General features: G+C 37.6%; 1 protein-coding gene across 2 annotated transcripts in view; it reads left to right on the top strand.

The window, feature by feature from the left end:
• Positions 1-26,058, top strand: part of NFKB1 (nuclear factor kappa B subunit 1) — a 117,802-nt gene that overhangs the window by 8,690 nt on the left and 83,054 nt on the right. The window contains exons 2-4 of one of the 2 annotated variants that reach the window (XM_058721795.1): positions 15,779-15,824; positions 20,193-20,268; positions 24,522-24,559. In XM_058721795.1, the coding sequence (XP_058577778.1) occupies positions 15,786-15,824; positions 20,193-20,268; positions 24,522-24,559 (153 nt within the window). In that variant the 5' untranslated portion in view covers positions 15,779-15,785. Of the gene's footprint in view, positions 1-15,778; positions 15,825-20,192; positions 20,269-24,518; positions 24,560-26,058 lie in introns of both variants that reach the window. The other variant, XM_058721794.1, reaches the window with a different exon arrangement.

Raw genomic sequence — 26,058 nt, 5'->3', positions numbered from 1 at the left:
TAGACAGAAAATATCTTGAGGGCAGGGATTTTTTGTTACTTTGCATGTACATAATAAGTTTGCTAAATGAGTAAGTAAATAACTAGACAGAATGTCAGCAGATACTGACTAGGTAGCTGTTGATGAAGCTGTGTGGCTCTGGGCAAATTAATTAATTTTTCTGTGTTTCATTTTCTCTCTGTGAGAAAATGAGAGGGTTAGGCTAAGTGACCATCTACTTCTAAAATTATTTGTTTCTTTGATATAATAGTATTATACGGAAGACTTCAGATTTTCTTGCCTTATTGAGATAGGTCAATTTAAGGAAAATACATGTGAGAAAGTACAAAGACAATTTTTTCTTTTTTTTAACTTAGAGAGAGGGAGCATGCACGAGCAGGGGAGGGGCAGAGGAAAGAGAGAGAATCTCAAGCAGGTTCCACGCTCAGCATGGAGCCCAACATGAGGCTCAATCTCATGACCCTGGGATCACGACCTGAGCCGAAATCGAGAATCATATGCCCAACTGACTGAGCCACCCAGCTGCCCCTATTATTGATTGTCATTATGGTAATATGAGGAACTGTTTATTTTTGGATTATGAGTTATCGTATATGGTCTTAGTCTAGTTTCTTTTTGACATCAGGTGCTTCTGGGGTTACCTCTTTTCATTATAAATTAATGTCTGCTATGAACTTACATTCATATTTCTCCAAAGAAATTGAAGGCAATCTTGATACAGAAATTGAATATAAAATTCAGTATTTTAATTCTGAATGGGTTCAAGTTCTCACTGATTATAACTTTATTTGCAGGAGGGAAAAAGGGGAGTGGTAGTAATGTAAGCTCAATCCTCATCTATCAGAACAAGAACATAATATCTAAAATCAATAAATTAAGGAAAAAGGTATAAACATAGTATTTGGAGATATGAAAAGAACCCCAGGAAAACCAAAAAGAGAAAGTTAAGAATGTAAAAAAGTCAGTCATTCTGAAAAGCGGGATTGGAGAAGAGGAGATGTGGGGTAGGGGAATCTGCTTTTTTTATATAAGCTTTTCTGCCCTTACATAGTTGGATTTCTTTTTTAACCATTAATTCATTTGAATATATGTTGGGTCCTTTCCATATGCCAGGTTCTAGGTACTAGGAATACTGAACAAGACAGAAGTCATAATTTCATGGAGCTTAGATCATGTATTTTCAGTTTAAAACATTTTCTCTTACATCATCCTTTTTAACATTGGAGAATCACATGACTAAAAGATTGTATTAATCATAAGAGTACAGCTTTAATGATTTACTTCAAAGTGAGTACATTTAACTTAGGTGGTGCTCTAGAAAGAACGTTACCAGCATCCCAAAGGCCCTATTTCTGCCCCTTCATGGTCAGGACCCCTACCCTTCACTCTCATTTAAAGGGTTTCAATTAATGACTTTTAGATTATATGCATGTTGATTCCATGAGTCCACGTATGAATTCATCCACATACAATTGAGAATTGACTGAATGAATTCATTACTCCAAGGTGCTAACAATAAGCTTCACACAAGTAAGAACTGTGGTACAGTTAAAAGCCCTAACTAAGGTCAGTTCATTTCAGACTGTAATCACTAAACAAAATATGTTAGTAAATATATAAACCAAATCACATTTCATATTAATATGTGATTTATGAGTTTGAGTGAATATTTTGTTTATTGCCCAGCAGTCAAGGTCACTGACAAAGAGATGTGGGAGAAAGGAGTATTCACATCAGACCTTATCAGACATGGAGGAGAATGTAGTTCACTTTTTTCTTCCTGCTCACTTTATACATTGGCATCTGCATAAATTGAAGGATTTATCTGTGTGAGTGGGCAGTGTGGAAATGGCTTCATAACTAGATTCCAGGACTGAAAGGTCCCTGTATAAGGCCTGATTTTGATGCTTGCAGATCACATTTGTGTGTGGGTAATTGGAAGGTCATTGTTGTGCTCATTTCTTCAAGGAAACCCTTTTCTCCCTCCAGGGCAATTGTCACCTCATCCAGAGAACCAAGTGTTGCTGGTTCACATAATTAGTCCTTTTCATTTAAAACATAAAGGATGCACTTTTATCAGCATTTGGGGATAAATAAAAATGAAGTCCAAACTGAAGTTGTCATATTCAAATTTAAGAGAACTTGATCAGTTTCTCTATACCTGGTCAAAATATTAATCTCTAATTCATAATTCTTGAGGTCTATTTCCTTTTCAACCTGAAAGTACAAATACTCCAAAATGGTACATAAGACGAGGATCAGACATGAAATTAAAATTTGGTTGCACTCCATTTTTTAAACTAAGACTCAATTTTTTTTTGAGAAATTTAAGGTTCACAGCAAAATTGAGGGTAAGATACAAGAGATTTCCCATATACCCTTGCTCCTATACAAGCAGAGTCTCCCCCATTATCAATATCTCCTTTCAGAATGGTACATTTGTTACAAGGGATGAACCTACATTGACACATTGCAAGCACCCAAAGTCCATAGTTTATATATGGTTCATTCTTGGTGTTGCGTGTTCTGTGGGTTTGGGCAAATGTATAATGACATGTATCCATCATTATGGTTTCATACAAGAGTATTTTCACTGCCCTAAAAATCCCCTATGTTCCACCTATCCATCCCTCATCCCCTACCCCCACCATCATCCTCTGTTTTTAGAAAAGAAATCTGTAATAAGTCAAATCCTTTTCTGATGCCACCTGAATGAAAGACCTCACACTTTGAGTAAATGTATTGAATTGGTTTTTATATGGAAATGGAAGGCAGCAGTAGCTCATGAGTGACTTCAGTTATAACATGTAAGGTTTTATCTAATATACTGTAATCTTTAGAGAAGTTCTCTAGCTATACAAATTTACATTCACCATATTTATCCTACTATGCTATTAATAAAAAGCAATTTTACTTAGAATGGAATCTGACATTTAATATATATGAACTCAATTATGATTAGAAAATGTCTAAAACATCTTTTTGATCCTATAAATTTCAGTCATCTAGATTAAGAAAACAAGCATAGGCAAAGATTTGATACTTATGGAACACATTGGAATGCATTCTGATCTTTCTAAGAAAATCCCTGTCCTCCATGGTTACGGAAGGCATGATAGAGCAAGAATTTAGATGCTTCTCTCACAGAGTGAAAGAGATTGTATTTACTATGGTTTATTGATTCTAAGAGGTACTTTTCTCCCCCACAGTTTAGCATCTTGACTTAATTATATGTCTTTGAGGATTTTCTAGATATCTTTCTGTCATTGGTTTCTAATTGAATTTTATTATGTTTAGATAACCTATCTGTATGCTTTCACTTCTTTACAATTTATTGAGTCTTGTTTTACGGTCCAGCGTATGGTCTGTCTTTGTGACTGTTTCATGTACACTTGAAAAGAATGTGTCTTCCACACTCATTGGTGGAGTGTTCTCAGTTCTAATGCATAGAACTAAGTGCTTTTCAAAATCAAAGCATTCAGTTTTATTAATGATGTTGTTCTAAATTTTCTGTATCTTTACTGACGTTCTGTTGATTTGGTTTCATCATTTACTGAGAGAGGAGTGTTACAGATCTTTACTATAATTATAGATATTTCTGTTTCTTCCTTTAGTTCTGCCACTTTTTGCTTCTTGTATTTTGAAACTCTGTTAATATGTGCATACACATTAAGATCATTATTTCTCTGTCATGAATTAACCCTTTTATTCTTAAGAAATGTTTCTCTTCACCCCTGGTAATATTTCTTCTCTTGAGGGCTACTGTATGTGATATTTTAGTATACCCTGATTTTTTATGTTTAGTATTTCCATGATATAACTGGCATAACTTTCCATCCTGATACTTTTAAACTATTTAAGTCTTTTATATTAAAGTGTAATTCCTATGAAACGCATAAGCTTGGGTCTTGCTTTTTTTGTCCAGTCTGACTTATCTTTACTTTCTTTTGGTTCATTTAGTTCATTTCCATTTAATGTTATTATTGTTGGCAATAATAATAATTATTGGTTGGTAGATGGCAACTACCAAGCTGCCATCTTGGTAGTTATTAACTGTTTGTGCCATCTGCTCTTTATTCATTTTTTCCTCTTTTCTGGCCATCTTTGAATAAGTTTAGTTTTTACTTGTTTATTTATTTTTAAGTAGGCTTCGCACCCAGCATGGAGCCCAATGTGGGGCTTGAACTCATGACCCTGAGATCAACACCTGAGCTGAGATCAAGAGTTGGACGCTCAACTGAATGAGTCTCCCAGGCACCCCAGTCAAGTTTAGTTTTTAAATTCCATTTCATCTCCTTCATTGGCTATACTTTAAACTGGTTACCTTAGGGATTACAATATGCATCCTTGAATCTACCATAAAGTAATGCAATAACATTCCTTACATATAATTTCTTACATATAGTGTGAGAACTTGACAATGGTATACTTCCATTTGTCCTTTTCCCTTCCTCTGTGCTATTTTTGTTGTGCATTTTACTTCTGCATATGCTATAAACCCCAAAATATGTTGTATTTTTTTAATAGCATATGAAAAAAAGCCTTATACTTACACACATTTTCATCATCTTTGGCATTTTTCATTCTTTCATGTAGATACAAGTTTCTGTCTGGTATCATTTTCCTTCAGCATGAAAAACTTTCTTTAACATGCAGCAGGCCTACTGATCATGCAATTCTCTCAGCTGTTGTTTATTTGAAAAATGTCAATTTCACCTTAATTTTTAAAGGGTATTTTTGCTGAGTATAGAACTGTACACTAAACTTTGTCTTTCAGCACTTCCATCATTTTTGATGAGAAGTCAGCCATCATGCTTATCATTATTCTCCCTTGTCCTTGGATGCTTTTAGTATTGTTTTCTTTAGCATTACTTTAGCATAGAATAAAAATATCTTTATTTTATTTTAGAGAGAGAGAGCATATGAGCAAAGTAAAGGGGCAGAGGGAGAAAAATAGAATCTTAGGCAGACTCCACGCTCAGCGTGGAGCCTGACTCAGGGCTGGATCCCACGACCCTGGGATCATGACCTGAGCTGAAATCGAGAGTTGGACGTGCAACCAACTGAGCCACCCAGAAGCCCCATCTTTTGTATTAAGTTTTTTTTTTTATCAGTTTGGTTGTGATATGACTAAGCATGTTTTTATTTGTGTTTATTCAACATGGGGATCTTTGAGATTCTTGGATCTATGGGTTGATTTTTTTTTTTTAAATCATATTTGTGAGGGCTACTGGGTGGATCAGTCGCTTAAACATCTGACTTGATTTCTGCTCAGGTCATGATCTCACAGTTTGTAAGTTTGAGCCCCACATCAGGCTTGGTGCTGACAGTGTGGAGCTTGCTTGGGATTCTCTCTTTCCCTCTCTCTCTCTGCCCCTCCCCTGCTTGTGTTCTCTCTCTCTCAAAATAAATAAATAAAATTTAAAAATTATTTTTAAATCATGTTTGGAAAATTCTTGGCCATTTCTTCAAATATTTTTTCTTCTCTCTCTTTCTAGGGCTCTAAATTACGCATATGTAAGACCACCTGATACTGTCTCATAGGTCACTAAAAGTATCTTAATTTTTTTCTGCTTTTTATCTCTGTACTTTAGTTTAGATAGTTTTTACTGACTATTATTAAGTTTATCCTTTCTTCTATAGTTTTCAATATGCTGATCAGGTCACCTAGTGAAATCCCATTTTGATCTACAATTTTCCAGGGCCCCTGGGTGGCTCAGTTGGTTAAGTGTCTGACTTCAGCTCAAGTCATGATCTCACAGTTTGTGAGTTCGAGCCCCACATCGGGCTCTGTGCTGACAGCTCAGAGCCTGGAGCCTGCTTTGGATTCTGTGACTCCCTTTCTCTGCCCCTCCCCTGCTTGCACTCTGTCTCTGTCTCTCTTTCTCTCTCTCAAAAATAAACACTAAAAAAAATTTTTTAAGTAAATAAAATTTTCCGTGGTTCTTTTTCTTTTTTATTTCAATTTATCTTCCAGGATTCCCGATCCATATATTATATTCATCTTTTCCTTTATATTTTTGGACATATTGCTATTAATGGTTTTAAAGTCACTGGTTGCTAATTCCACAATTTGTGTCATTGTTTTCTTTTGAGTCATATTTTCCTACTTCTTCATATGTTTTGTCCTTTTTTATTGTCCATTGTGGGTACTACATTGTAGAGAGTATGTAGTTTGGTCTTCCTTTCAAGAGTGTTGAGGTTTTTTTTGGTAATAGGCAATAAATTTACTGGTGAATCACCTGTTTTTAAAAAGATGAGTTTAGAGTAGCCTTTATTCTTGGGTATGTTCTTTATTCCAATAGCATGATCTTTCTGGGGTCAAACCTGAATCCTCAGATTGTTCAGTGATATCTCTTCATCCTGGATAATTGGAACTTCAGTGTCTCTTATAGGTTCTCAAAACTTCTGGAACCTCCATTTAGCTTTTAGATCCCTGGCATCTATCTTTTTCCAGTAGGCTTTGCAGAGTCTGGTTCTGCACTAATACAGCATAATATTTATTGATTGACCAGAGGTGACCCCTATGCATATTTCTGAGCCTTTCTTTCTGTGGAAATTCCTCATTTCTGATGCTCTGCCCAGAGAGATTGCTGTTCTGTTTGGACTCTACTTCCTTGTGTCATGGTTTGGAACATACTCAGTCAAAAAGTGAATTCGGGGGCGCCTGGGTGGCTCAGTCGGTTAAGCGGCCGACTTCGGCTCAGGTCATGACCTCACGGTCCGTGAGTTCACGCCCCGCGTCAGGCTCTGTGCTGACAGCTCAGAGCCTGGAGCCTGTTTCAGATTCTGTGTCTCCCTCTCCCTGACCCTCCCCCGTTCATGCTCTCTCTCTCTCTTTCTCAAAATAAATTAAAAAAAAAAAGTTTAAAAAAAATTTTTTTAAAGTGAATTCGGAGCTCACCTCAAGTGTTTCCATTCTCTTGTGGTGTATAGCCCAATGCTGTGTCTTGTCCAGTGTCTTCCATTATTGCTTCAAGTATTTTGTACAGTTTTACAGTTGAGTAGGGCAAGCTCAGTAATTGTTACCCTGACATGACTGAAGTCCACATTTTGACAAATCTGAAATTGCAGTGTTTTCTACCATTATATAATACTAATTTTTAAAAAGTATTTAGTATTACTAATTTGGTGATACAAAGAAGTAAAGCCCTCGTGTCTGCGTTTTAGGCATTTATATCCACTTAAGAAGATTATATATATGTATGTATAGTTAAATTGCAGTAGAACAGTATGTTATCAAGGGTAAAATCACCAGTACACATAAGTGTGATAGCCCTTATGAGGACAACATACCTATAGGTTACAGAGAAAATACAGAGTTTCTGGGCAGAGGTCGGATTTGAGTAGAGGCTTAAGGAGTAGGTGATATTTAAGTTGGGAAGATGGCATTTCAGGATGCAAGGCTACTGTGAAACAAAATACAAGGTGGCAATGAGCAAGCCATTTTTGAATGATCAATCTGCCTATAATAAAGGGTTTGGGTTAGGACATAGTAATAGGTGATGTTTGTAATATGATTTAATGTAATATAATAAGCTGAATGATTGAGGGCTTTTGACTTTATCTTGTAAGTAATATGGAAATAATATGAAAGGTGCTTAAGGAAGAAGAAACACCACAATAAGGGAGAATCATAGGGAGACTACTACTATCATTCAGAAGTGAGGCAGTGAAAGTTCAAGTAGGGTACAACAGTGGGAATGAATAGGAGGGGCAGATACAAGAAATTACACAAGGAAGAAATCAGCAGAAATCAGTTATTGATTATGTGTGAGATAAGGAGAAGGAAAGGAGGAAATGGTGACTGCGTATCTGAGACAATGATATACTGGCAGAAATTGGAAAGTCAAGAACAGGGCCATTGCTGCAGGAATAATTAATTTGATTTTAGATATTAGAGAGTTGATAGTATTAAAAGATTGTAATTCGTTTTTGGGGAGCCTGGGTGGCGCAGTTGGTTAAGCATCTGGCTCTCGATCTCAGCTCAGGTCATGATCTCTAGTTTCGAGCCCCGCATTGGGCTCTTGTGCTAATGGTGCAGAGCCCTCTTGGGATTCTGTCTCTCCTTCTCTTTGCCCCTCCCCAGTTTGTGCGCTCTCTCTCTCTCCCTCTCTCAAAATAAATAAACTTTAAAAAAACTTTAAAATACTATAATTTGTTTTTAATCATATCACTGTTTAAAGCTAGCAGCCATGTATTAATATTTACATTTTGTAGGTTTTAACAGTACTAATTTTATTTGTGTTTACATCACAGTATTTTTGGCTAATGTACTTGTTTCCTTTGTGTTGGGAACTGAATAAGCACATACAGTAAAAATGAGTACAGATTTGGGCGGGGGGTGGGGGGGGAGTTGTGAATAGGACCCTAACAAAGAAAATGTAATTACTGAATTACCACAATGACTAACCCATGCCATACACACCCTCCATTTCCCATGGCACTTACCATGTTGCATTGGTTTTCCTTATTTGTCTTTCTGCTTACTAAACTGTCACATTAGTTGGCTTTTGCTGTATAAAAATTTACCACAAAGCTAATTAAAACACAAACATTTGTTATTTCTCTCAATTTGGTGGGCTCTGTGGGTCATCTGGTCTGGGCTGGCTCTGCTGACCTCTGAAGTCTTCTGGTTGCTCATCTGATGCTGTTTGCTCTAGGGGTGCGTCAACCTGGACTGTGCCTCCCTGCCCCACATGATCTCTCATCCTCCAGTGGCAAGCTCAGGCTTGTTCCCTTGGCAGCAGTGTTCCACGAGAGCAAGAATGGTTGTGGCAAGTCTTATTGAAGCTTGCATTTAAAACTCACGCTTCTTTCTCATTCTGTTGTACAGACGCAAGTAACAGGCCTGCCAGGATTCAAGGGATGGAGAAATCGATTTTACCTTTTGTTGGGTAGAGTTGCAAAGAATGTTGGATCATTGTTTTCAGTCTACCACAACTGTAGGCTCTGGGAGTGCACTCTTGTATACTTTGCTGTCTTTGGTAACTGACACATTAGAAGCCTAAATATTTTTTTAATGAACGACTAAATTAATGAAGGGAGCAATGCATTCAAGAAATATTTCAATATACTTTAGTTTAGCTTTGTTTTTTTTTTTAATGTTTATTTATTTTGAGAGACAGAGTGTGAGTGGGGGAGGGCAGAGAGAGAGGGAGACACAGAATCCAAAGCAGGTTCCAGGCTCCAAGCTGTCAGCACAGAGTCTGACGTGGGGCTCGAACTCACGAGCAGCGAGATCATGACCTGAGCCGAAGTCAGACGCTCAACCGACTGAGCCACCCAGACGCCCCTCAGTATACTTTAGTTTTAAAGATATACATACTTTTATCATGTCATTAGTGAATTATGGTGTTTCCTATGGACATATTTCAGAAAGAGAGTCTCTTGATTTTCCTTCTATTCTTTGTAATTGAACAAAGGAGATATTTAAAACAAAACAAACTAAAAAGCAACTACTGCTTGAGCTATTATTGTTTGGCATTTTTACCTTCACATTTGATTATCTCAGGAAGAACTCACTTGAGTGCATTGTCACAGTCTTATTCTGCTTTTCGGGTTCTGCTATGGGTAGACTAACTCCAACCAGAACATTCAGGAAGCCTGCAGCAAAGTGCTGTATTAAAATGAATAAAATTAGAGGTCAAGAAAAAGATCGCATCTGCCTCTTAGGTAAATGAACACATCATAGTCTGTGGAGTCAAATTAGCTAGCATTACTCTGTCAACCTCAGCAAATGACTTACTGTCTGTAAACCTCGGTTTTCTCATCTGGGACCTTATTTCTCAGGAATATTGTGAAAATTAAGTGAAAAATGTGAAGCACCAGCTATGATTCCTGATTTCTGGGAGGTAATCAATAAAGTTTAGTTCTTTCTACATGTGAACCAAAGTCATATGATGCCTTTCATCAGGGTTTCTCTTTCTTGGTATTATTGACATTGAGGGTCAGATGCTTCTTCATTGTAAAAGGCTGTCCTCTGCATTATGGGATGTTTAGCAACATTTCTAACCTCTACACACTAGACCATCCACCTAGTGTGACAGCTAAAGATGTCTCCAGACATTGCCAAATGTCCCTAGTGGCAAAATGCAAGCATTTTATTCAACAGTGGTAAGGATAGGGTTAAGGAGGGAATGTGGCAGTGTGCCTATAAATGTAGAATAGGAAAGAAAAGTACTTGATTCTTCTCAGACAAGATAGGGTACGTTCGGGGCGGCATGGCCGTAGACATTTGATTCTTCTCAGAATGCCTAAAACCTTCACTGTCTCTATTACTCTTCCTTCCTGTAATTTAATATAAACATATATTTATTATGCTTTAACAAAATGGTTAACATTTACTATGTCCCATTAACTATGTTAATAAGCTTTGCATGAGCTAATAGTTGAATGTTGTGTATGTATCTGCCATCTCTGTTAGAGTGGCATTCCATTGTGACAGGGACCTCACACCGGCTCCAACCGCAATGTGTTTGTACTTATGAGGTAACACTTCTGCATTGGTCACATAGTCTCATTGCACTCAAATAAAACAATCCAGAGCTGAAGATGGATGAAGGCATGGAAAAATATGGAAAATGAGTTTATATAAATCTGAATGCAGTAGATTGCAAATATTGTTTTTTTTCAAAAACTTTTAAAAATCAGCTATTCTGAGGGGCGCCTGGGTGGCTCAGTCGGTTAAACGTCCGACTTCGGCCCAGGTCACGATCTCGCGGTCCGTGAGTTCGAGCCCCACGTCGGGCTCTGGGTTGATGGCTCAGAGCCTGGAGCCTGCTTCTGATTCTGTGTCTCCCTCTCTCTCTGGCCCTCCCCCATTCATGCTCTGTCTCTCTCTGTCTCAAAAATAAATAAACATTAAAAAAAAAAATTTTTTTAAATCAGCTATTCTGAGAAAAGCAAACCCACCATTAACTTTTCTTTCATCATCATTAAGCCGATATCTCACAAGAAAGATGTAAATAAAAAGCCCCTTTAAAGTTAATTTTTTTCTATTATATTTATTATGAGGAGGATTCCAGTAGTGCTTAGAAATTTTTCACTCATTTATACTTCATGTTTTATTCACTATATGTCATTAATTGTTAAAGATGTCACAGTTAAACTTCATGTTCAGCACAGCGTTTGATTTTTCTCTTTTTTTTTCGTAAAAATGTCTATTTCTAATCAAATAAATGAGTTAGAAAATTAAAACATAGGAATGTATAACTTAGGGAGCAGTAGTCTCCATGTCACTATATATGGATCCAAATTATTCTTTTTAACAGTTACATAATATATAAAGTGTGAGTGTAGCATAATTGTAATTAAACAATCTGCTATCAAAGGACATTTAGATTGTTTCCAGTTTTTTTGTGTGGCAATGCATATCCTTGTCTTTATTTATTGATTTATTTTTGCACGCTTACTCATATAATTCTTTAGTACAACTTTCTGGACGTGGAATTACAGAGTCAAAAGATAGTCGCAGTTGAATGTTTCACATTGAATGTAGCACACGTGTGTATGTCTTACAGTACACTTCCTCCAAAAAATTCCTCTATAGAAAGAAACTCCAGGCATGCATGGGTGGCTCAGTTGGTTAAGCATCCGACTCGGTTTCAGCTCAGGTCATGATCTCACAGTTTGTGAGTTCGAGCCCCACATTGGGCTCCGAATTGACAGCTTGGAGCCTACTTGGGATTATTTCTCTCTCCCTTTTTCTCTGCCCCTCCCCCGCTTGCGCGCGCTCTCTCTCTCTCTCTCTCTCTCTGTCAAAATAGATAAACCAAAAAAATGTTTTTAAAAAGGAAAGAAACTCCAGCATAGCTTTTCTCTATATCAATTTATCATGCAACAGAAAAATAGTGAAAAGTCACTCTTTTTCTTGTCATTCTTCCTCATACCAGGATAAAGTATTAAAATTAACCTAAGTAGGGTCTGTTATAGCTGAATATAATCTTAAAAATAGAGACACTATCTCTCTGATTCCCACCCACATCCTCTGAATGGCACCTGAAATTCTGTTTTTCCGACTGCAGATTATGACCCATTAGACGGTCATGAAATCAATGGGTTTGAAAAGTTTTGTTTTTTTTCTTTTTATGAAATCTAATAGAATAAAAAGAGTATGTTTTCTTACAGTGGGCCCTCAAAAAGTGTGAATATATCTGATCCTAGAAAATGTCTCCAGTTATAAGAAAGGAAGTGGCCTTGGCCTTGCTGCCTTCACTAACAACTCTTTGTGCTGGCCTTTGGTGTCAGTGGTGAGATTGTCACAGATGTGCAGAAAATAATCCATTAGGCATTTCGTGTAGCGCTCGTCACATATTCAGAACATAGCCAGTTATAACATTATGCCTCTCGTGTGAGAAATACACACAATTCCCTGGAGAAGCTGTTTTTATTGCTAGCTAGTTACATTTTCTATTTCTCTTTCCACGGTGTGAAAATTTTCCTGAAAGCCTCAACCATTATAGGAGAGATGCAGAGCTTAAGCCCATCTTCTCACCAGTCAACCCAATATCTTCCTTTCTGTTTCAAGGTCCTTCCTCAAAAGCACAGAACTGTGCAAAGGGAAAGTGAGAGGAAGAGCTCAGGGAGTAGGGGGGCAGTAGGGGCTTTCCCTGGTCTTTCCTGATCCTTTCGTTCCAAAGACTTATTTGGTATTTCAAAACTTTGTAATAAACCCTGCTTTTACAATTAATGCAAATAGTACTCAGTGATTCATCCTTTCCAAATAATTCTTGGTTTCTTTTGACATTTTATTTTTAAATTATGAATTAACATTGACATCACTGTAGGATTACTATCATCTCAGCTCTTCACAGCGAACTTAACTATCTTACAAAGCTTGTAAAAGTTCATATTTTAATCACCACCCAGGTATCTCTTGAGCTGCTGTTGGGCTTTTAAAACTGTGATCTTTTGCCACACATTTGTGCAAAAATCATGGGGATGATGTTGGCAAGAGGACTGTATTTACTTGGGTAGCTTGTCCTGTGCCTACAGGTTAGAGATCTTAATTAAAGTTTTTTTTTAATGTTTATTTTTATTTTTGACAGAGAGAGACAGAGCATGAGTGAGGAAGGGACAGAGAGAGAGAGATACACACAATCCGAAGCAGGCTCCAGGCTCTGAGCTGTCAGCACGAGCCTGACGCGGGGCTCGAACCCACAAACCGTGAGATCATGACCTGAGCTGAAGTCAGACGCTTAACTGACTGAGCCACCCAGGCACCCCTATAGTGATTCTTGAATATAGATATATACCTAAGTACATATAAAAATCCAGGTTTACAAAAAGAGTTGTGATTTGTTCTTTCAATAAGCATTTGTTAGCTAACTAACATAACTCCAAGCTCAACAAATTCTACTGTTTTCAAAGGTCCATCCCATCAAAACCATTCATTTTACATATAAGGAAACAGAGGCCATATATCCAGAGTCACACACCCAGCAGTGGAAGAACTCTGGAATTTTGAATCACTTAATTCCTTTCTATGGTATCAGGGCAATTTTCCTTTATTTAACTGCTTATCTTAATTGATTACAGTTATTTGTAAATCTTCAGCAGGAATATTGCATTATAAATCTTTCTTATTTGAGACAAATATTTCTTTAAAATCTGCATGGAGTTCTTATTCCATAGGATGTAGCCTTTTCCCTTTTGCTGAAGCTGGACACTGCTTTGTATCCCACTAGCAATCCTCACAAGGCTGGTCCACTCCTTATAAGTCACAGAGGTCACTAGCAGGAGAGGATTTCATTGGAAGCCAGGATCCTCTTTGGAGGACTTTGTCCTTACTAGACTGTTAGGTAATGTAGTCATTAGGGTAAAGACTAGACTGTTGTAATAGCGAGACCCCACGATACATGAGGTTAAAGAACAAGGGAATTTATTTCTTTCTACATCACCACCAGCGTCAGCTGCCACTTATCATCATCTATGTGGTAGAGGCTGGGTCTTCTTCACGTCTAGGTCTTATCCAGCAGGAAAGAGAAAAAGAAACAAAACCACGAAGGAAGCATGTCAAGGACCTAGAGCAATAGACCTGGGAATGGCACGCAGTAGTTCCAATGGCCCACCGGTGAGCGTTTCATCAAATGGCCATCCCTAATTCTAAGGAAGTGTGAGGCAGGAGGACCTTCTCGGAGCTTCTTAGCTCAAGAAGCAGGTAGAAAACTTGGACACAGTTCTAGGACCATCACAGAATTCTTGAAAGGTTGGAAAATAATCTGCACAAAGAGCTAAGACTAAATCCTTCAAGTCTAGATGGTGACAAAAAGGAATGACCTAAGAATGTGAGTGTGTATGATCTTTATGCAGAGGATGGATTGTACCAGACTCTAGGACACTGTTGTGAGCTTGACATAAGGATTTCGGATTGTACATAAGTGTGAATTCCTCGATGGTGCAATTTTCCTGCTGTTAGATTCAGATTCCAAAGAGGAACTACTCTTCTAAGGAAGATGTTCCCCTCCTAAAATCCTTTTTAAAAGGATTATGTTTGGTCTTACAGGAATAATATGGTTTACTCCTGCATGGTGGGATTCTTTTTTTTTTTTTTTTTTTTTTTTTTAAGTTTATTTATTTCGAGAGAGACTGTGAATGAGGTTTGGGGGGTGGGAGAGGGAAGGCAGAGAGAGGGAGAGACAGAATCCCAAGCAGGCTCTGTGCTATGAAGGCAGAGCCTGACAAGGGGCTCCATCTCACGAACCATAAGATTGTGAGCCCAGATCAAGAGTCGGACGCTTAACCAACTGAGCCACCCAGGCGCCCCCTACCTGATGGATTTTTTTTTTTTTTTTAGTTTTTTTTTCAATATATGAAATTTATTGTCAAATTGGTTTCCATACAACACCCAGTGCTCATCCCAAAAGGTGCCCTCCTCAATACCCATCACCCACCCTCCCCTCCCTCCCACCCCCCATCAACCCGCAGTTTGTTCTCAGTTTTTAAGAGTCTCTTATGCTTTGGCTCTCTTCCACTCTAACCTCTTTTTTTTATTTCCTTCCCCTTCTCCATGGGTTTCTGTTAAGTTTCTCAGGATCCACATAAGAGTGAAAACATATGGTATCTGTCTTTCTCTGTATGGCTTATTTCACTTAGCATCACACTCTCCACTTCCATCCACGTTGCTACAAAGGGCCATATTTTGTTCTTTCTCATTGCCACGTAGTACTCCATTGTGTATATAAACCACAATTTCTTTATCCATTCATCAGTTGATGGACATTTAGGCTCTTTCCATAATTTGGCTATTGTTGAGAGTGCTGCTCTAAACATTGGGGTACAAGTGCCCCTATGCATCAGTACTCCTGTATCCCTTGGGCAAATTCCTAGCAGTGCTATTGCTGGGTCATAGGGTAGGTCTATTTTTAATTTTCTGAGGAACCTCCACACTGCTTTCCAGAGTGGCTGCACCAATTTGCATTCCCACCAACAGTGCAAGAGGTTTCCCGTTTTTCCACATCCTCGTCAGCATCTATAGTCTCCTGACTTGTTCATTTTGACCACTCTGACTGGCGTGAGGTGATATCTGAGTGTGGTTTTGATTTGTATTTCCCTGATGAGGAGCGACGTTGAGCATCTTTTCATGTGCCTGTTGGCCATCCGGATGTCTTCTTTAGAGAAGTGTCTATTCCTGTTTTCTGCCCATTTCTTCACTGGGTTATTTGTTTTTCGGGTGTGGAGTTTGGTGAGCTCTTTATAGATTTTGGATACTAGCCCTTTGTCCGATATTCTTAAGTGTCATTCCATTCTTACAGTTTTGTTTTGTTTTGATATATAGCTCCAGAATGGCAGAAGACGATTCATATTTGGGAGCACATGAACAAGTGAGTATTATAATTTAACTGATAATTTTTAATAAATGTAATTATATTTTAAAATATATAGAAACAGCCACCATATTTATCAGGAAAACTCTAAAATTGGTAAAAATTTATTTTAAATTGTCTTTGCAGTTTCCTTGTCCCTACATGTACGGTCAGAGAGGATATGCCATAGAAAATAAGTAACTGAAACCCTTTCATCACACATACTGTTGCATAAAAATTATATATCTACAGATCAAATGATAACTACCATATTAATTTCCTAGGGCTACCGTAACAAATTATCACAAACCACATGGCTTAAAAAAACGGAAATATATTCTCTCACTGTTCTGGAGGCTAGAATACCAAAATCCAAAATCAACATGATGACAGGGTTGGTTCCTTCTGGAAGTTCTGAAGGAGAATCTGTCCCAGGCCTCTCTCCAAGCTTCTGGTGGTCACCAGCAACCCTCGGTGCTCCTTGCCTGTGGCTGCATCATTCCTGCAGACCACCTTCTTCCCTGTGTCTCTGTATCCAAATCTCCCTCTCTCTTCTCTGATGCAGTCACCAGTCATTGGATTTAGGGCCCACCCTTCCGCCTGACCTCATCTTAAGTTGATTACTTCTGCAAAGACTCTATTTCTAAGTAAAGTACACAGGTACTGGGGATTAGAGCTTGAATGTATCTTTTGTGGGGGGAACACAAAGTATTTAAAATTCATCTGATGAGGAGGAAGATTAGTGTAGTGAAAAGACCTTGGCCTTAGAATTCGAGTATCTTTATGTAGGTGCTGGCTGCCACTGAACAAACAGCTCTTTAAACTTGAGGAATCACTTACACCTGCCTCCACCCAGTCCCACTTATTTGCAAAGAAATAAGGAATAGGAATGCTGGCCCCCCCACTCTAAGGGGTGTTGAAAAGACTGAATGGGCAATGAATATGTTTTAGGAACATAAAACTGTTCATTATAATTCTATTTTCAATTAAGAAGGGATACCAACTTTTTCGCCCAACTTTTTACTTTGAAAAATTTCAGGCCTATAGAAATATTGAATACTCAACAAATCTTTGTTGGTTATTAATATTTTGCTTCTTCCCCATCTTTCCCTCTGTCTCCCTCTCTCCTGCCTCCCTCTCTTTCTCTCTGTGTCTATTCACACATAGACATGTGTTTTATATTTTTTATATTATATGTATGTTAGATAAACCATTTGAAAGCAACTTTCAGGCACTAGGGTAAGTATAATAGCAATATTAAATTTTTAATGTGATGATTTTTAAGAAGTATTTAAAATATTGAGATTTATTCATTCATCAGCTGTTTGTTGAGGCATTACTACATATCAGAACATTGACTAAGGAGGACTACAGAAGTGATACACACACCCTAATATAGCTGTCATTCTAATACAAGGGACAGAGGTATGAACAGTTTCTATATGGTGATAAATGTCATCATAGTATTCTGCACAAAATGAGCCAGAAATGTTGAAAGGGATTGCTCTACTACCTGGAGGGCAGAGCAGGATTATGAGTGACTTTCCAGAGAAAGCCCATGTAAGCTGCGATTTGGAAAATGTAGTTTGCTAGGCGAGACAAAGAGAGGGAAAACTAGGTACCAGGACACCCTAGTCCAAGATTCGTAATCATTTCACATTAAAACTTTGGTGGCTACCACCTAAAAAATGGATTTTCCAAATTTATGCATGCAAGCAATCAGGAAAATAAAACCAAAAGTGAAATAGTTTTTAAGGGATCTGGTATCACTTCTTCAAATAAAATGGGCTTGTGTAGCATTCATTACTGTTGATAATGTTCTGATTTATTTAGAAAGAATGGGTGGGCATAGCTTTTCACATTAAGATGCTCCTGTGGAATTTTATTATACAAATGGTGTTAGAGGGATCAATCTAGGAACATTTTCTTTGATTACAGCAAAAAAGATATTTGGCTACTCATATTATCAAAACCTGTGTTTTACCTTTCACTTTTAATATGCTGTCTCTAACATTTAAAGGCAAACTCTAACAAGCATGTTCTGCTTGGTTTTAGACCATGCTTTCCTGTCTATACACAGGAAATCTTATCAGCAAGAGATGGTCCTTTATGCCACACAAAAGTAAAACCTGCTGAAAACATTCATTTCGAGAGTTTTTCTTATGTGGGCACTTTTGTGATCATCAGCAACAGGGGTGGGGTATGTTCTGATATTTCCATTTTTGAGGCAAGAGGTCCTTGTAGTATGGGTTTTTTTTTTTTTTTTCTTGTCTGAAGCTTAATGGCGTATATTTCCTGAGGTTCACGTGTCCTCAGTGAGCTATCCTCAGTGTTTTAATGTATTCTGGAATTTGCTCTCCAACCATAACCTAATATACAATGCAAGCTGCAGGGCACAACACGGCTTGTCTTCCTTGTCAGAAGTGGAATGTGTGTATCTCTCCTCAGACCAGTGCTCTGCCCTCTACTCAGTCATTTTAGCCACCTGCAGGACCCTAAGGACGACATTAGTTGCTAGGTCATCTCTTCTGCTCTGAGACTGCTGAATACTCTCTATATGGTGGGGCCTGTTTTTGCAATAACGTTTTTTGATTCCTATATTTCCTTTCCAGCGAACAATGAATAGCGTAGATGAACTTTACTCTTAAGCATTGAAGTGTGGAGCACATTTGCTGTTCCTCAATTGAAAATTTGCATACCTCACAACTGGATCTGAAGCGTTCTTTATTTAAACTCTGTATTTCTTACGTTTCATTTAACTAGGCATACTAGGATCTTAGGTTCCAGGAACCTCTGATATGATACTAATAAAGAAAAGGAACAAATTGCAATGCTGGTTTTTCTTTTTGTTTAATACCAGCTCTAGCGCACTTACTGACTAGTATATCACAAATATGAAATATGGTTTGGTTTTTATGCAGCCCACAGATATTTCAAACAGATGACTTATTTAGGTTGAAACAAATGCTAAGCCCAGAAATATGAATTTTATTTAATTATTTAAAGTTTATTTATTTATTTTGAGAGAGGACAGAGCTTGAGCAGGGGAGGGGCAGAGAGAGAGAGAGAGAGAGAGAGAGAGAGAATCCCAAGCAGGCTCCGCACTGTCAGCACTGAGCCCAACGCAGGGCTTGAACTCACAAACCATGGGATCATGACCTGAGCTAAAATCAAGAGTTGGACACATAACCGACTGAGCCACCCAGGAGCCCCAGAAATACGAATTTTAAGTCCTAAATGAACTAAATGGAAAGAAAATTTTCTCTTGGGATAAGTAATTATTAGTAACTTACCAGGATAGAATATGTAATTGAATCAACACATGATCCCTGCCCACTGTATGAGTTCTCTGTTGGCTACTGTAACAAATTACCACACATTTAGTAACTTAAAATAACACAAATGTATTCTCTTACAGTCTGAGTGTCAGAAGTCTGAAGTCCAGGTGTTGGAAGGGCTCGTTCCTTCTGGAGGCTTTCCTTTCTTTGCCTCCTTGAGCTTCTAGAGGTTGCTTCCATTCCTTGGCTTGTGACACCCTCATCACTTCAACTTCTTATTTCCACTGTCACACCTCCTACCTTCATTTCTACCTCCTCCATCCCTCTTATTGGGCCCACTTGGATAATTTAAAAGTAGCTCTCTATGTCCATATTCTTAATTTAATAACATCTGCAAACTCCTTTTGCTCTATGAGATAGCATTCAAGGTTCTGGGGATTAGGATGTAGGTGTCTTAAGGGGAGACATTATCCAGCCTGCCACACCCACTAGATTTCAGGTACTCTGCACTGTGCTAGTTAAGCAAAGGTGGAAAAAAAGAAAGGAGGGAGCTCAGGGCTCAGTTATATCTGCTGCTCAGACCATAAGTTATATTTTCAGTTTTTCTGTAAATTGTTCCAGGGCTGTTGCCTAAGTCTTACAGGCTTTGAAGTCGTATGGCTAGAGTAGTTCATTTACCATTATCAAAGAAATATTTCTAGGATTTCTAAGATCATATTCTTATGCTCATATTTCTCAGAGAGTACAGGTTTTAAGTCATTTGTTAAAAAAAGATTAAGGATCCGCTCTGTTTTAAACATACACTGGGCCCTGAAGATATCCTGGTAAGCAAGCTATACTGGGTGCTGGCTTCTCTGGACTTTGTAGCTAGGCCATTCTTCTCAAATCCCTTTGTCACAAAAAAATGAGCCCACATGTAAAGTTCTGTACACGTGAGAACTCAGTTAGGTCTCATGAACATATTTTTAAAATACTGATTTGAAATATTTTCAGATTTTTTTTCGCTTTAGTTTTTCTTCCAATAACTGGTTTATGTGTAGCAAATTCAAATATTTAATACGATGTTGGAAAAATAAGGATTGACTTATTTACATTTTCTTTTTTACAGATGTTTCATTTGGATCCTTTGACTCATACGATATTTAATCCAGAAATATTTCAACCAGAGATGCCCCTACCTACAGGTAAGAAAACTCCTCATCTCTGTTGCCCTGTCACATGTTTTGTTTTTGCTTTTTTTTAAATTCAAGATTTGCTAATAGCTTCTTTTAGAAAGTCAGTAAGATGCCTAGAAAGGAAGTGGTGATTTATGTTTTAAAAAACCAACTTTCACTATACCATACTTTTCAAGTTTTATTTATTTGTTTTGGTAGACAGCATGATTGCACATGCGCTTGTGCTCAAGCAGGGGAGGGGCAGAGAGGGAGAGAGAGGATCCCATCAGGCTCCACTCCCCGTCAGCATGGAGCCCGACATGGGGCTCGATCTCATGAACCGTGAGATCATGACCCAAGCAGAAATCAAGAGTTGGTCGCTTGATTAACGAACTGAGCCGCCCAGGTGCCCCTCACTATACTTTTTTGAACTATATTTGCATGAAAATATTCTATCCCATTTACCCATTGTCTGACTTAAATTGTTAGTGATATCTACCAAAACAGCTCAGAAGGAATTTTTTTACTTGTATCATTTTCCTTTTCACTCAATCTTGTTAGCTCTAGGTTCTATATAACTCCTGACAGAGAATATATATGTGTGTGTGTGTGTGTGTATGTGAGGTAGTCTCAGCTTCTCAGATCTATTCCCCAAGCATTTATTTGAGCTCCTATTATGTGCCATCCAGTATGCTGGGCACTGGGGAAACAAAGTTTACAAAAATCATAAGAATCATCTCAGTAGAAAAATCATCTTTTAAAAAAGCTTTTAGCTTCACATTCTGATGAATTGGAGAAAACTCATGATAATCATCCTTCCTTCTAACATGACTGCATTATCACCATTGTCAAATTGTTGAATCTCATATGAGTGATTTAAAAAATCAATTCATTTAGTCTCTTTCTGTTAATTGATTTGTATGTCAGCCTTATGTGATGGCTCTTTTTATGTGCTCCTCCAGTCACCAGTGGGACTTAACAGATGTTCTGAGGCAGTGTGAGTAAATTATGGAAGTTGTATATAAAACAAAGAGTTTTGTAACTAGGGCATGTGGCTGGCTTAGTCAGCAGAGCATGTGACTGTTGATCTCGGGGTCACAAATGTGAGCCCCACATTGGATGTAGAGATTACTTAAAAAATTAAAAAAACAAACAGAGAGCGTTGTAATCACTGAGATGGACATCAGCTCTTTTCTTTACTGTGGACTTCCTTGTCCTCTTGGGAGACTTTCCAGTTTGTACCATTCTTGCTTATAATTATTGTTGCATTGTAACTATGGTACGCACTTTTCTTTTTTTTAGGTAAGAATGTTTTTCTGCATTTTTATCTCTATTATGTATTTCTAGGTATTCTTGGAGGGAAAAAGTAAATCTGGTATATGTTCACCTTCCCTAGTAGAAGTTGTATTGCTGAGGCCTTTCTCTTTTTACCCCACAAAACATACTATGCAGGCTGCCGTATCTGAGGTCCCTTGAAGTGCTGTCCAATCTGAGCTCTAGGTCAGCTTCCTGTGAACAAGTAAATATCTTGGTAACTTCTGTGTTTCCTGTGAACTTTTTATTCTGGGGTTCAAAGTATCTTTCTTAGTATCAATGCTTTATTGAAACTCTTAAGAACTTGGTTTTGCCCTGAGAAGACATAAACATTTCCATTTAATGCCCTGTAAATGCCAAACAGTACCCTGAGTAGATGCTTTGTTTTTATTACATCACGTTTATGGAGGTTGAAATACGATTATCAAAAGAAACGTCTCCATAAATATTGTGGTCAGAGCTTCATGTTGTAGAAATTATTTTGCCATAGTATTAGAAAAACTTTTAAAATTATACCTCAAAACCTCATATTCCACTTATTACCTCATCATTTTTACTGCTAGGATTTTCCCTCTTTGTTGCAGTGGCATGGTCCAATTTTTATGATTCAAGATGTATGGATGTTTTACTCACATTTTAAAGGGATAGAAAGGTTATGTAAACCAATATTAACTTGCAATTCTCATATGGACTGTTTTATCTTCTTGAAATCTAAAACTATTATTAGTTCTACCACGTGTTAAAAATTCTGTGGGATATGGTATAACTTTTAAGTCCATGATATATATACTGTAATTTAAATTTCTCTACATAATAGGATGTTACTTCATGGCATTGAAATGTGGCCAAAAGAAAATTGGCATTAAAATGAATATACGCATATCAAATCTAATTTTCTAGTTGGCTCAACTTTTAAGTGTGTTCACTAAAAGAGTAAAATGGCCCCATTTCACTAATAAAATTCCCAAACCTTGGAATTTCACATATTTAAAAGGAAATAAAACCATACAGCAAAAATAATAGCAACACTTCAAGTATTTTTAGAAGAGTTAATAAGTGAGAGACTTGAAATTTAATGTAGATGTGATCCAACTCTTGTGTATTTTCCATGACATACAAAAGTTGCTTTTTTAGAGACCTCTCTTCTTGATTTAGCATTCTAGAGGGAATGTTTTTATGAGTAGATTTGTTACGTTATCACGCAGGCTATATTAGTAGTGTGAAAATATTTCTATTGCTAAGCAGTTTTATTTCCTTATCAAAAATTAAATTCTAGCCAGTTTTTGGAATTTTTAAACTGCAGTTTTTTTAGAAGCATTTGAAAGTGTCCAGGGATAAATTTCATACAGAGAAGAGAAGATAATTTTCTTAAATTACATATACCTTGGCCAGCCACTACCCATTTTTCCTTTCTTGTGTATATTTTACTAGATTCAGTCATTTTTCAACTGACTTCCTTGTAAATTTCTTGCCTAATAGCAGGAAATAATTCTACCTTTGTTGCTCCGGTTTTCTAGCCTTATCCTGATTCATCATAATACAGAAAAGATAAAAATAAATTCTCTCTTAAGTTATAGTCTATTTTTAATTTCAACATAAAGGATTAAATCTTCCTTGTAAATGTATTTATCTAAAATAATATGGGGGCTCCCGGGTGGCTCAGTCAGTTAAACGTCTGACTTCGGCTCAGGTCATGATCTTGGGGTTTATGGGTTTGAGCTCCACATTGGGCTCTGTGCTGACAGCTCAGAGCCTAGAGCCTGCTTCAGATTCTGTGTCTCCCTCTCTCTGTCTGCCTCTCCCCAGCTTGTGCTCGCTCTCTCTCTCTCATTAAAAAATAAACTTGAAAAATTATTTAAATAATAAATAAAATAATGTAAACTTCTGTTATTAAAAGAATGAACTTCAGGCTAAGAGACAGTGAACTGAAACGAGCACAGATGCATTCTCCTAGAATTTTGTTAGTATCAAACATCTTAATTTACAGTCAAATGAGTGAGAAACACCATATGCCTCTATGTATTGCAGAACTATGGGTTATTATACTATTGACATAGAAACCAGCTGGGGAACTTAGAGACTTTCTCATATTGAACAGTTTGTATTTATACTATCAGAGATTCTGATTTTCCTTTGAATTTCCAAGGCAGGTATAGTCAGGGTATAGATTAAACTTCTAGTTTTCTTTATGTGTTTTTAATAATTAATTACAATGCACCTATCTTCAATTAAATTATTTTCAGGATTTTATAAAATATTTGTGCCATTTTAGAAGAATTCGGCACAGTATTCAGAAGTTGTATACAAACATCAAAAACTATGGCTTAACAGGAAAAGTCCACTATGTCTGACAGACCAAATTAGATTTGGGAGGGAAAAGAAACAATCTGGCCAATTGGGAAACAAAAGCAGTACTTAGGGATTCAAATAAGGGGAAGTAACCGAATACTTAGCGTCAGGAAAGGCAGGTAGCCTGAGATCATTATCTGTGTATTTCACACGTGTAGGCGCTAGCTTAGCCTCTTATACTTTCACACTGAGCACATTCTCTTTGAGGAATGGAAGTCTGTGTCTAATGATGTGAAGGCAAAAGGAAATGTCATGGTGCCCAGGAAATGGTTGCTGCTTTTAACTGGTATTTGTGTCATTTCAAAAATGCTTTGTTAGTAGACAAGATTGTGAAGCTATTGACATCTTTGTCCTTGCCTGACAGACATCTCGCCGTTTCTTGGGGTTCAGCAAATGTTTATTTATTGTGAGTCTCTAGAGATATAGAACTTGTTAAGAATAAATTTGCTCTTCAATTGAGGAAGGCATGTCATATCATTATGGAATTTTAGCTAAAAAATGAATTTGAAACCTCTATTTAAAGACATAATTTCAGTTTTTACTTGCTTTATATTTTATAGCAAATGTGAGATGGCTCACAGTTTCTTTTGCTTTCTGTTTGTTGTTTTCATGTTCAGCAGATGGTCCATACCTTCAAATATTAGAGCAACCTAAACAGGTAAGATGATTAAAGGGATGGGACTTCCTCTTTCAATGTTAGATCCATAAGTTTCCTATTAATATCTCAAGCACCGAATAAAATAAGTGAACTTTATGAAGGAAGTAGCTTATCTAGAAGTTCAACACCCAGCCCAAATTGTGTAACAACTTTATTCGCCTACTTCATTAGTCATTCTTCTAAGTGTCCTGAGCCTCAGTACGTAGTTCTGTAAAACCTAGACGATTGTAGATCCTTGGTATCTCACGATCTCCACCACCTTTGCTTACCGGCCACTCCTACGAAAGGCACAGTTGTCTCCATTCATTTTCATGTTTAAGGAGATAGGCTGTTCGTATACACTGAGTTACACCCATCAACCGTGTCTGTGCACACGGTACTTCTTAGCCTTCTTCCTTCCTTCAAAAGCTCCAGCCTTTTCTGTTTTGTCTTTGGAACATGTGACCTAAAAGGCTAGAAGTACCAGTAGGGTGTAGATAAAGTATTCAAATGGACAGTTGAGTCCTCTTTTGTCTGGTGTTAGCTTTAGACTCGACCCCTTTGGAGACAAAAGAGGAGCATTTCATTTCATCAGGCTCTTCCTCTCACCACTAGGTTTTATAGAGGATGCCTGGGAATAGAAGTGGCTTCCTCACTGTGCTCCAACTCTGTGGATAAATATTTATTGGAAATTGGATGGGACCATTGCTATGAAAAAGGAGGAAAGAGAATCTTAATACTTCCTTATAGTGAGGAGAGCTCAATTATTAGGGGGATTGGTAGAGGAATAGTATAGGCCCCCACAGAATGAAGACAAAGTCAATAAATCTCTGAATGGATGTGCTTACCACATTTGTGTGACTGGGGATGCATATACTTGCTATCTTGGAGTTATTACCCAAAACCTTTCTTAATGCTTTTCGTAGCTCCGCTGAGTGAGTGTAACACTTTTGCATTGTGTAACATTAAATGAATGCTAACTAGGTCAAGAACTTAAATAAAGCTTCTATCATGGTTACTGTAATTGTAACATGTACTTGGATTGGGGTCAGAATTTACAGGCTATAACTGTCTTAACTATCATGATAAGGCTGACCTGAGGTAAAAGTTTTTGAGGTGGGGACAGGAAAGCCACACGAGACTTGGGAGCGTTATTCTACTTGCTTGCTGTGGCAGACTGACTCCGTGGGCTGCCAGCGTGATTCACCTTTGCTTTACCTCCATGTCCAGTTCTTTAGCGGTGACTTCTCTCAAGAAGTAGCTAAGTCTCTCAAGGACCCTCCCAGTGGAAGTTTATCCCCTAGAAGTCTGCTCAGCAGTCTGGCCACCCAGAAAATTTTCTAGCTTGTAAAATCTGTGTAATCCACGAAAGTGAGAAATCAAGCTAAGATCTGTTTCTCTGCATACCAGGAAAAGCATGTTTTTCAAATACTATTTTTATAAGCATAGCACTACAATAAGAATTTTTAAATGCAGTTCCTTATTATGGGTCCAAGAGTCATAAAAAAAAATGGACACTT

This window comes from Neofelis nebulosa, chromosome 3, assembly GCF_028018385.1.
Source record: "Neofelis nebulosa isolate mNeoNeb1 chromosome 3, mNeoNeb1.pri, whole genome shotgun sequence".
In the NCBI taxonomy this organism is placed as follows: Eukaryota; Metazoa; Chordata; class Mammalia; order Carnivora; family Felidae; genus Neofelis; species Neofelis nebulosa.
This window is presented reverse-complemented; position numbering and strand designations above follow the sequence as displayed.